A 13,091-nucleotide genomic window follows, 5' to 3' on the forward strand; every position below is an offset into this window, starting at 1 on the left:
GCAGATCCAAACCAGTTTTCCTGTTACTGCACCTGGAGCCCAACCTTGCTGTTCTGACCACACGTTACACCATCTCGCACTCTGCACCAACAACACCCCCACCCCTACCCCACCCCACCCCGCCCCGCCCCAACTTCCTAGCTTTTTCAGTGGACTTTCAGCTGGTATGCAAAACAACTTAACTAACAGCTTCTCTAGGCTGGGCCTCCCATGAGACTCCCTCCCAGTTGAAATGTGTTTAAAGCTACTTCCTTCTGCCCTTCTTGGGCACTCCTGTACCCTGGTGCTGTGTGATGACCCCAAATTGAAATTCATTGCCTCCATTAAAGATCCTAGTTTTTGCTACTTTGGTAGCAATTCCTTGTCATCTGTAAATATCTCTGATGAATTCTGTATAAAACGCTTTTACTCCAAGATCTTAAAACACTTGCAAAACATCTTATTAAGTTCCCTCGTATCTACACAGAAAGAAGCAAATACCTCCATTTTAGAGAGAATGAAGTTCTGATGTTAGGGAATGTTAAGGGGTCCCTGAATTTGACTTTTAGAGTTGCCATATTTTCCAGAAACACTGGGAGGCCCTAAATGTGTCAAGGGCAACCTCCCATCCCCCCAGCCGATCTAATTTGTTGTCCGCATCCCAAACTGTGTGTCTTTGTAAGTCAAGGCAGGCGTCAATCACTCTGGGTTAGGCGGAGAAACTGCTTGTACAGCTAGCACCTGGTAGATAAGCAGACCACCCTATTTTCATAGTCTAGCAGCTTCCAAGGGAAAAGAATGCTGCTTTTGCCATTGCCTTGCTCCTCCCCTTGGGGATTGGGGTTGTGCTTTTCCCACCTTTACTGCACCTTTCCCCCTCCCTCCCATGCCACACCCCTTTAGGTGGAGATTTGTATTTCTTCCTCCTTCAGCCTACTGTTATAAAAATGCAAACTTCTGGATGGATTGTGAACTCTGGGTTCCACACGCATGGTCATTTCTCTTGTAATAAACCCAGTTTTTCCATACATTTCCTGAGGTTGTGATTGCCTCTCGACAAAGACAACTAAATGTCAAATACAGATTTTTCTGACTTAGCTTTCATCATTCTGTAATCAGGAATATGCTGCCCCCTAGTGTCTAAAAATAGATTAAGGCACTTTGCCCTTTTCTGTGAATTACCTTATCTGATTTCAAGTCTTAACTATGGTCATAAATAACAGTTAAAGGAGTCACTCTTATTTCTATGTGAACACTTTTCACACAAAATACCAAAAGAATCAAGGAGAAAAAAAGGCTAATCTGTTGAAATGACAATCTAAACAGAGATCGCAGGTTTCATTACCAATTAAATAACATTAATGCTGTTGAAAACCATTAACTTTTCTTTTTCAATCATAAGTAACCAGTTCAGAGAGGAAAAAAGATAGGAGTAATAATACATACTTTTAAAACGTATGCTGAAATTCAAATGCTACAGGTAACTTCTGCACTTTCCCAAATCCATTATTTCAGTGTGGGCACCCCCCTTACCACCACATACACTGCTACTCCTTAGCAGATGGCTTAATTAATTCAAAAAGCTTTTATTAAGTGTTTACTATATGCAAGGCACTGTGCCAAGCACTGAGAATACTAACACAAAAATAGTACAGCCTTTGTCTTCAAGGTACATTCTACTGAAAGATGAGGAGGGGGCAAAATATGCACGAGTTACAACAAAACATATATATGAAATAAATGGATGAAGAGCCCTTGAAGTAGGCAACTCTTGATTTAAGGCTTAAAGGGATAAAATTTCAAAAGACAAAGGTGAGGACAGACAGTATTCAAGGCATGAAAGGGGGAAGAATTTTCAAAGAAAGGCAGAGAGGCAGAGATGGAATGCTACATACAGAGAATAACAGCAAGTAGGTCAATTTAGTTGGAATATATTGTGCATGAATGGGATTAATATGTAATAAGCCTGGAAAGGTATGCTGCAGCCAGACTGAGAAGAGCTTTAAATGCCAGACAGAATGGTCTGTATTTTATCCTAGAAGCAAGAGAGAACCACTGGGGTTTTCTGAGCAAGGGAATGATATAATTAGACCTGTGCTTTAGGAATATCAATGTAACAACTTTAAGGAAAATGAATTTGAGAGGAAGAAGAATAAAGGTAGGGATGATAATTGCAAGGCTGCTCCAAAGCTCAGGTAAGATGTGACAAGGACCTAAACTGGAAGGATGGCCATATGAGTGGAGAAAAAAGATTGAAGTGAGTGATGCTATGGAAATATGACCAAAAAAGACTTGGCAACTGATTTATGTGTAGAAGAAAGAAGAATGAAAAGTTAAAGAAGACTCTCAGGTTTCAAAGCTGGGTGACTGGAAGGATAATGGAGTTACCTTCAAAAACTTGCAAATAAGGAGGTAAGTTATGGAGAAAAGGCAATGAATTCTGCTTCGAATGTGAGAAACTATAAGATATCCCATTGAAGATGCCCAGTAACCTCGTGTTGATGAGGCATTCAGGAGAAAAACTAAGGCTGGAGAAAGAATCCATGGGAGCTATTGAGGCGGCCTAGATGAAAGAGAGAGAAGATGATACGGGTCCATGATAAAGCCTTGGTTGATAAAATCCATTACTGAGAGGGAGGAAAGGTCACTGGGAGAGATGGACGATGGATGACCTAGCAAAGGAGACTGAGAAGGATTAGCCAAACAGGAAGGTGTAGAACCTGGAGAATCTTAAGGCCCTGACACATAGGAAGGTCAACCGGCTCAGAGGTTGACCATTATCCCCACTGTTATTCAATATTGTACTAGAAATGTTAGCTTCAGCAACAAGAGAAGAAAAGGAAATCGAAGGAATTAGAACAGGCAATGAGTAAATAAAGCTATCACTCTTTGTAGATGATATGATGGTATACTTAGACAATCCTAGAGAATCAACTAAAAAACTACTTGAAGTAATTAACAATTTTAGCAAAGTTGCAGGATATATACTAAATCCCCATAAATCATCAGCTTTTCTATATATTACTAACAAAGCCCAGCAGCAAGTGATAGAAAGGGAAATTCCATTTAAAATAACTGTAGACAATATAAAGTATTTGAGAGTCTACCTGCCACAAATAAAGTCAGATCTAAACAACTGGAAAAATATCAGTTGTTCATGCGTAGGCCGAGCTAATATAATAAAAATGACAATTCTATCTAAATTAATTTACTTATTCAGTGCCATACCAATCAAACTACCAAAAAATTATTTTATAGAGCTCAAAAAAAATTAGCAAAATTCATCCAGAAGAACAAAGGGCCAAGAATATCAAGAGAATTAATTAAAAGAAATGCCTTAGTTATACTGGACCGAAAACTATTATAAAGCAGCAATCATCAAAACTATTTGGTACTAGCTAAGAAATAAAGTGGTAGATCAGTGGAATAGGTTAGGTACACAAGACACAGTAGTCAATGACTACAGCAATCTAGTGTTTGATAAATCCAAAGACCCCAGCTTCTGGGATAAGAACTCACTATTTGACAAAAACTGTTGGGAAAACTGGAAAATAGTACGGCAGAAACTAGGCACAGACCAACATCTTACACCATTTACCAAGATAAGGTCAAAATGGGTACATGATTTAGACATAAAGGGTGCATAAGCACCTTCACCCTGTCTCCCCCCGCAAAAAAAAAATTCCTTCTCTATTCCAAATTTCCCTATTATTGTCAAGGGCATCACCATTCTTCTAATCACCTAGGCTCACAAACTGAGTTGACTGTTTTTCCACACTTGGCATTCCATCTTGTGACTCCATGACTTTGCGGTAGTTTTCTCCTATGCCTTCAATACTCTCTCTCCTCACCACTATCTCTGAGGGCCCTGGATTTCGTTAAGAGTCAGCTCAAAGTCCACCTTCTACAGGAAGTTTTCCTAGTCTCCCCAGTTGCCAATGGCTTCCATCTATTCTGTATATATGTTGTATATACCTTAGTTACTTACATCTTATCTCTTCCATTAGAGTATCAACTCTCTGGGGGCAAGAATTGTGTTTTTCTCTCTGTATCCCTAATCCTAAGCAGTGACTGGCATACAGTGAGCATTTAATAAAGGCATGTTGACTGACAAGAACAAGCCCTGAACTGTGTGACAAGACCTCCTTTCAAGTTGACATGGGATTATTAATGTATTAATCTTTGGGTCCATTTACTCAGTCCATTCATTCAATTCAGTTGTGAAACAACCAAACTATACTATTATCCAGCCCAGGGGTGGGGAACCTGTGGCCTTGAAGCCACATGTGGCCCTCTAGGTCCTCAAGTGCAGCCCTTTGACTGAATCCAAACTTCACAAAACAAATCCCCTTAATAAAAGTATTTGTTCTGTAAAACTTGGACTCAGTCAAAAGGCTGTACTCAAAGGCCTAGAGAGCCACATGTGGCCTTGAGGCCACAGGTTCCCCACCCCTGTAAGTCTAACCCATACCTCTCCATCCTTCTAAAAGAACAGCAAGACAGACTTGGTCAAATACAAAGTATTGGGCAATCTGATGACTAACAAGAAAGAATATTTTAAATATTGAGCTACAGGTAAGTTGGTAATTAAGAAAAGGCATTTTGAGGGGCAACTAGGTGGCACAGTGGACACAGCACCGGCCCTGGAGTCAAGAGGACTTTAGTTTAAATCCTGCCTCAGACACATAACACTCACTAACTGTGGGTGACTCTAGGCAAGTCACTTAACCCAAATTGCCTCACAAAAAAAAAAAAAAAAGACATTTTATTTAAACATAGATGGTAGCCCAATCTGAATTCTTTGCTGGTTTTTTTTTTAAAGTTTTTCTAATTGGGAAAATATTGTTTGATTTTCAAAATATATATTCTTGTGAAAGAACAGTTACTTCATTTGCTTTTCCAAGGGGAAATATCTGTACAGAATTATTATCACATTGGAACGTGAAAGAAAAAAATGTTTTTCTGTGCCCTTTAAAAACAAAGCAGAATATTGCTGAAAACAAGAAAATTGGAAGAACATGGAACATGTAACTTTTCAGACTTATGGATAGGTGAACAATTTATGAATAAACAAGAGTTAGACAGCAGAGCGAGGAGAGGTGTGGAATGGGTAATTTCGATTACATTAAATTTAAAAGGTTTTATACAAATAAAACAAATGTAGCTAAGATCAGAAGGAAAGCAAAAAAATTGGAAATAATTTTATAGACAGTTCTCTAAATATAAACAATCATCTAAAATACATAAAGAACTTTGTAAAATCTATAAGAATGCCAAGTCATTGCCCAATTGATAAATGGTCAAAGACAATTTTAATGAATAGGCAATTTTTAGATAAAGATAAAGAAATCAAAACAATTTAGTCATATGAAAAAATGCTCTAAATCATTATTGATTAGAGAAATGCAAATTAAAACAACCTTGAGATATCATTTTACATTTTACACCTATTAGACTGGCTAAAATGACTGAAGGGAAAAGTGACAATTGTTAGAGGGGATGTAGAAAAATTGGGACACTAATTCACTGTCAGTGGAATTGCTGGAGCAGTCGATCTAAGCACTCTAGGGAGCAAACTAGAATTATGCCCAAATAGTTATTAAACTGCCTATGTCCTCTGACCTAGCAATAAAACTACTAGGTTTATTTCCAAAGATGATCAGGGAAAAAGGAAAAAAACCTATGTGTTCCAAAACATTTATAGCAGCTCTCTTTGTAGCGGCAGAGAATTGGAAATTGCAAGAATGACCATCAGTTGGGGAATGGCTAAACAAACTGTGGTATATGATTGTGATAGAATACTACTGTGCTAAAAGAAATGATGAGCTCAATGATCCTAGAAAAAACATGGATACACTTGCACCAAATAATGAAGAGCAAAATGATTAGAACCAAGAGAACACTGTATACAGTAACAATATTGTTTTAAGAACAACTTTGAGTGACTAAGTCATTTTGATTATTATAAATACCCAAATTAATCATAAAGGACATATGAAGGAAGATGCTATCTACATGCACAGAAAGAACTGATAAACAGGAGTATATATGTATATATGACTTTGCATATCTATACTTATTTGTGTCTAATGATAGCCATCTCTAGGGTAGGGGGTAGGGGAAAAGGAAGAAAAAAAGGAAAAAAATTACATAACCCTATTATATATTTTAAAAGGAACAGCAAGTTGTACACAATGGATTTGCAGTTTCATATACAATCATCTTTTTTATTATATTATGTTATAGAAATGCTTGTTTTAGTCCATAAATTAAAATAAAACTTAAAAAAAAAACATAGCAAAATAGCTTTAGAACTAAGCAGTGGATCATAATTTGGTCCCATTCATTCATTAATTAGGTCTTTCAATGGCCTTCAGCATGACCTTGAATAAAATAAGTCATTTAAATGCATTGATTACTCCTTTGCTCATTTAGACAATAAGACTAAATAATTCAAATCTACTTTTGCTTTTGCTATGATATAATAAAGAGATTTAAAATATAAAAGCACTGAATGTGAATGTTAGGTACTTGAAATGCTCACTTGCCACAATATTATAAAATATGCAAGCATTTATTTTTCCCTAGTAACAATAGATGTGTACATTGATCCCTTCATGCCACCCACATTATTAATAATGGTATACAAACATATTCATGAGGAAACAAGTTACATCATATTCTTGTACCATTAGACTTTTCCTCCCCTTTTCACTATAATGATGTTTTCTCTTGTGATAGAACCAATATCTACCAGAGTTAACACATACACATACATACACACACACAAAACCCAATACAGGTTAGGAAAATGTGACAAAGCTAGGGCTTGATTAGGAATGGGGTAAGGTTCAAGCCATGCCTCTCTTGATACAGCTTCTTAGTGACCTCTGGCCATGCTGATGTGGCTTCCTCCACAGATGAGACAGGGTTTGGCACAGTGCCTGGTATATAGTAGGTAGTTAATAAACATTTGCTGACTTGACTTTACCTAGGGGCATAAAAGTCCCACGACTGTGGGGTCAGAGTTCCCCTGATGTGGCGGAAGTCTGAAAACCATGACAGTCACCATACCTGTATATGTATATATACACGCACACATATACAGTTAAGTAATGAGTGGCAACTTTGAAGAGGGCTGTTTCAGTTAAATGATGAGGTCAGGAGACAGTCTAGAACAGACTTCACAGAACAAATCCCCTTAATAAAAGGATTTGTTCTGTAAAACTTGGACTCAGTCAAAAGGCCGCACCCAAGGACCTAGAAGGTCACAGGTGGCCTCGAGGCTGCAGGTAGTGTAACTGCTCATAGCAAAGAGGGGTATGAGCTACGGTCTCAAGAATATACTTTCAGTACCAAGAATTGTGTTATCTTTTTGCCACATCTTCCAGAATTGAAGGATCATCTATATAAAGTTAGAATGGTCCTTAGAGGTCAGTAAGATCAAGCCTCTCATTTTGAATAAGAGAAAACTGAAGCACAGAGAGGTTAAATGACCTGTGAAGGATCACTCAGGTAAGAGGTATCTGTGGTAGGATTTGAATTAGGGTCTTCCTGACTCCAAGCCCCACATTCTACTCACTGTACCATCTAGACATCTCCCTACACATATACCTCACTGTAGCGTACTATCGTACTGTTTGAAGCTACTCTATCCATGGTTGTGTGTACAATGGGAGAGTACACACAGGTTTCTGGGGTTCATGTTTTGTGCCAACTGTTCCTGCTATACCATCTTAGTAAATGCCATTAATAAAAACTAATTAAGCCCACTGGCTGATTATTAATAGAAATGATACTAAGATTCATGATGGCTATCCCTAGAACCTGAGAATAGCAGTCACCCTCTGGAGACCCAATCTGTGAGTTTGAGTAGCCCTAGAAGGGATACTATATAAATATACATATACTTTCAAATTATACAAATGCAGTTTATATATACATACACAGATACGCATAACAGAAACAAGAGAAACAATTGAGACAATGCTGACAAGCATTAAGAGAATGATAAATGGGAATTCAAAGAAACTCTTTAGTACTTCTTCCACTTTCTTCCCTGGAGCACTCACCTACTTCCACAGTAAAAAATATCACTTCTTGGCAATGACTCCTAAATCTCCATCTCCAATTCCTACCTACTGGATAGCTACATATCAATATATACAATTGACACCTCAAAGCTAATATTTCAAACACTGAACAAATTATCTTTTCCCAAGACCTCCTCCTCTAATTCTGTTATCAATACCAGCATCCTTCCTAGTACTAGACTTAAAACTTCAAAGGCAATGTGGTATTGTGAAATAGGTGCTCCAGGAGAGACCTGGATTCAAGTATTAGTGAGCCTACAGTCAAGCAACAGAACCACCAGTTGCTTTATCTGTAAAATTTCCGTAATACCAACCCTATCTCTACACAACAGTGACTGTGAGGAAAGTGATAAGCTTTAAAGTGATATATAAATCATAAGATCACCAAGCCCTGTTGATTCTGCCTATATAACTCTTGTGTCTGACCCCCTTTTAATCACTGTTACTACAACTCTAGTTTAGTTTGATATCTTTTCTCTGGACTAATACAATCAATCAATTCCTAACAGGGCTCTCCACACTCTAATCAATCCTAAATATGTCTTCTATTAAGGCAGACATTAAAGATATTTGCAAAAATGTAAAACAATGCCATTTTTCTCACTAATTTTTGTTTATAGTTTTTTTATGAAAAATAATATTTACGTTAACCTATAACAGCTTATTTTAATGAATACATATTTTTCAAAATTTATCAGTTTTAATTTCAGATATGGTAAATATCAATAGATATAATCCACATAAACAAAAGCTCTCTGGGGTCCTCAATAAATTTTAAGAGTATGACAGGGTCCTGAGACCAAAAAATTTGAAAACTGCTACTCTACACTCTCACTCACCTCATCAGTTCCCATGGGTTTCTCATCTCAATGCTGATGACTCCTAAATCTGTATTTCTATCCCTGATCTCCAGAACCCACTATCAAATGTCTATTAGATATTTCAAATATCTTAAAATCAACAGGGCAAACAGAATTTATCATCTTTCCCCCACAAACCCATCACTCTTCCCAACTTCCTCCTCCAAAAAACACACTGGGGAATGGAATTCCACAAAAACAGTTAGGAAAACTGGATAACTATAAGCAGAAAATAATTTTAAATTGACACACTAATTACTATATTATATTGCAACTCAAACAATCAATAAACATTTATTAAGCAAGCCCCTACTATGGCAAGCACTGTGCTAAATGGATCAACTATCTAAAAACTAGAGGTAAAAATTAATATTTGTATCAGTTGGGGAGCATAAAAAATTGTTATCAGACAATAAAAGAAATTATTGAAAACAAAAGGGAAAGATTTGCCTGTTACAGAAAGATAAAAGGATTTTCCAGGACAAAAAAAACATACAAAGAAAGAACCGAAGCTAGGGATGGAGAAAACTAAAATCTATTCTACTATTCTTCACCATCATTTTTGTTGTCTTTTTTTTAGTTATGTCTGACTCTTCATGACTCCATTTGGGGTTTTCTTGACAAAGATACTAGAGTGGTTTGCTACTTCCTTCTCTAGCTCATTTTACACATGAGGAAACTGAGGTAAAGTAGGATCAAATGACTTACCCAGATTCACACAGCTAGTAAGTGTCTGAGGCCAAACTTGAACTCAGGAAGATGAGTCTTCCCAACACCCAGACCTACCATTCTATCCACTGAGCTACCTAGCTGCCCTTCACCATCACAGTATCATAAAATGTCAGATCTAGAAAGGACCTTTGAAATCACTTCCAACCCCTTCATTTTACAGAAACCAAAAATGAAATATACAGCTCCTTAAATCTTTTTCTTGTGTTTTCACACCCTAACCTCTTCTGCTACTGTAAATAAGGTAAGTCCTACTTCTGTCTTCTCTGTACCATAAATTTAGGACAAAGGCTAGAAGATGAAATGAAGAGGAAGATTAAAAAGGCTCCAATATTTATTTTACCACGTTACAACAGATTTGCTAAACTTATGAATGTTCTTCTCCTGAAACAAGAGATTGCCCTTCTACAAGGATACCTGATCTTTACTACTAGTTTTTTAAGGAAAAATTCCATGCAATTTCATCAAAGCATCAATCAGCAAAATCAGCACTCAAAACTAGGCTCTAATGGGATTAAGAAGCCCAAAGTGATATGGTAAATCAGAAAAAATGTAATATGAAATTGTGAGAATTTTTTTTTTCAAATGGGAGGCAAATGCTGGATCCGCGAATTACTCTCCCTGTATGACCTTGGAAAAATCATTTCATCTCTCAGATTCTCATTTTTCTCATCCTGTAAAATAAGAGGAATGAACTGGGCAGTCCCTTGGGTCTCTTTCATTTCTAAATCCTGTAATACTTTTGAAGGACCCACAGCTCTTCACACATGCTGCCCATTAACTGGGCCAGATGATAGGGATCAAAAGATCAAACTGAGAATCATCAGAAACGCCTTGCCCATCATTCTACGCCTTAAGGAAAGGACCAGGCCTAGAAACAAACTCTAGAGGAGACTCCATTACATTACGTTTTCACTAATTTTTTTTTCCTTCAAGTTATACAGTATACTTCCGGGCCGGAATTTCTAAATGACCTTCCAGGGGAGGCGCCCGGGCAGCGTTCTGTTCAAGGTCCTTTGTGGGAAAAGCCAGAAAGTTTGGAACAGGTATGGAGGCGAGGAGGACGCCGTCAGCGTAAGCAAAGGCACAGGAAAGGCTTAAAGTTCGCTTCTTAAGGTTCACCTTCTGCACCGCCACTCCCATACCACACACACGCCACTGGCAGAGGGCTAAGCTTACCTGTTGCCTCCTTGGGCACGTTCTCTGAGGCAGCCGAGGCAGCCGGCCTTGAGTGGGCGGTGGGTCGGACCCAGGGGCGGGGGGTCCCAACCAGGAGGCAGGACTGGTTGGACTTCCGCCTGATAGCCATCCGCCTAAAGTTAGTGCTGCCTTCCGTGCTCATCTTACTCGCAGTTTGGATTCGCTCTCCTTTCCTTGTTTTTTCTCCGCTGCGTCCCTACCCTAGTCTCTAGCTACATGCTTTCCGACTCTCTACAGGCTGAGACTTAATTTACTTTGTTGCCGGCTATGATTTATCTCATAACGCACTACAGATAAGGACCGAACCCCCTGGCTCCTGCTTCGGGTCCGACCCTCTGCATTCCCAGCCTTATCTGCACACTCCCTCCTTCCCTCCCTCTTTTCTTCTTCCTCGGGAGCTTGCTGGAAGCTCCCGGAGCACAGACGCACTGCCGCAGCCCAACTTTGGCTCTGAATTCCTGCGGCAGCTGCAGCTGCTGCCGCAGTTGTCGCGCCTGCTTCCAAAGCTCAGCTTTAAAATTCACTTGCGTCCTCCACTGCTACAGGGCTGGGTTCCACAGCACCCTTTCCCACAGTTTCTACTTTTCTCTCTTTTTTCAGAAACAGTGAGCAGCCAGCCAACGGAGGGCAAAGGATCCGGCCTATTTGAGTATCCCCAAAGTGCTGCTTGCTTACACTGGCCAGGAATTCTTGAAACTGCAAGAAGGTTCCAGGACGAGTAGCTCAGGTTCTTCCCGTACACGTGCCTAGCCCCGCCTCAGTGTCTCCCATTTGCCCAGCTGCCCAGCAGGCAGCTCACCTATAAGCTTCTCACCTGTTCCACAGGAACCATTAAGATTGTAGATCTAGAGCTGAAAGGAACTTAAGAGGATGTCTAAACAACCCCTTGTTACTTACCTGTAAGACTCACAGGTATACTTACCTGTAGAGATCCAGGATGAAAAAGGAAACATACGGTATGGACGCTTTCCAAATATAAATGGTTCCCAGGGATTTAAGGATTGAATGCTGCAAAAATTATTAAAAGGCTGCTTAAGCTTGGCTCTTTTTAATCATTCAGTTAATTTATTGAGTGAAAATCATCTCTTTGAAAAGAACAATATGTTCTCATTTTTTCACTGGGAATTGGAGGGCAGAAAAGTTTAAAAAAAATAATGTAAAGATAGATTGAGACAGAGTAAAAAATAAAATCTTTAACATTTTCCCCTCACTTTTCTCTCTTAATTGTTTGCAACTCTATTGGAATCTAAAGATCCAGAACTAAAAGAAATCGAATATTTGGGGCTACTTTTCCATTTTTCATATTAACCAAGATTCTTCAGTTTTCTCTTTCACAGTCCACATAAATCCAAAAACATTGCTTATGAACACCTTACAAGCTGTAATGGAGGTTAAATTAAAATACATCAGTTTTCTAGGGTTGAATTTATCCAACTTCAGACTCACCTGTACACACTAAAATTGGAGCACCAAGATTATAGGCCTTCCCTCAGGCTCATGCCCTTGGTCTTCCAGCAAGTCCTCAAGAGCACCGAGGAGACCGAAACTTGCCTTAGATTCCAGGACTTAACCAAGGCCTTTCTTTTGAAAAGATTTGTTCTCAGATGATTTGCTAATTGAGGCACCACTGTATTGAACCAAGCTATTGTCCCTTCCATGGCATAATTACAAGGCTAATACTGCCCATTATTTGAAGTGTTTTCTTCAACTGCGTCCTTTATACAGTCAATCGATTATCGTTTATTAAGCACACACTGTGTTCCAGGCAGTGTATTCTTTCTACCGTATTTGGCTCTATTCGGCTTCCTGCAGTAGTTGCAGTTATCTGCAGTTGTGGTGACTGCTTTCAGGCTACAGCTTTAAAGCTTCATCAGCCACCTCCACTGCCACAGGGCAGAGTCCCCCAGCACCCTTTTCTACAGCTTCTACCTCAATGTGCATGATAATAGCATCTTCCTCCCAGGGTTGTTGTGAAGATAAAATATGTATAAAGTGCTCTGCAAACTTTAAAACATTATGTACACATATATATGTATATGCTGCTGTTTATTATTATTAATACTAAATAATACTAATAATGGTTGTTGAGCATGTGGTTCGATGAGGTGGGTGAATGTGAAGGTCCTTTTGGCTTCAGAGTACCATTGGCTTGTCACAAAAGACTCACTTTTGCAAAGTCAGTTAAATAATTTAGAGACCCTAGATGGTGACTGTCCTTTGTTCCTAAGAT

The 13,091-nt window shown here is 38.7% G+C and overlaps 1 protein-coding gene across 1 annotated transcript in view; it reads right to left on the bottom strand.

Moving 5' to 3' along the window:
• The window catches only part of FGD4 (FYVE, RhoGEF and PH domain containing 4), a 249,356-nt gene extending 238,174 nt beyond the window's left edge, over nucleotides 1–11,182 (bottom strand). The window contains exon 1 of the mRNA XM_027844267.1: nucleotides 10,841–11,182. Coding sequence (XP_027700068.1) covers nucleotides 10,841–11,003 — 163 coding nt within the window. The 5' untranslated portion in view covers nucleotides 11,004–11,182. The remainder of the gene's footprint in view (nucleotides 1–10,840) is intronic.
• Between the last annotated feature and the right edge of the window lie 1,909 nt (nucleotides 11,183–13,091).

Source organism: Vombatus ursinus, unplaced genomic scaffold (genome assembly GCF_900497805.2).
Source record: "Vombatus ursinus unplaced genomic scaffold, bare-nosed wombat genome assembly UNPS02014941.1, whole genome shotgun sequence".
Taxonomy (NCBI): Eukaryota; Metazoa; Chordata; class Mammalia; order Diprotodontia; family Vombatidae; genus Vombatus; species Vombatus ursinus.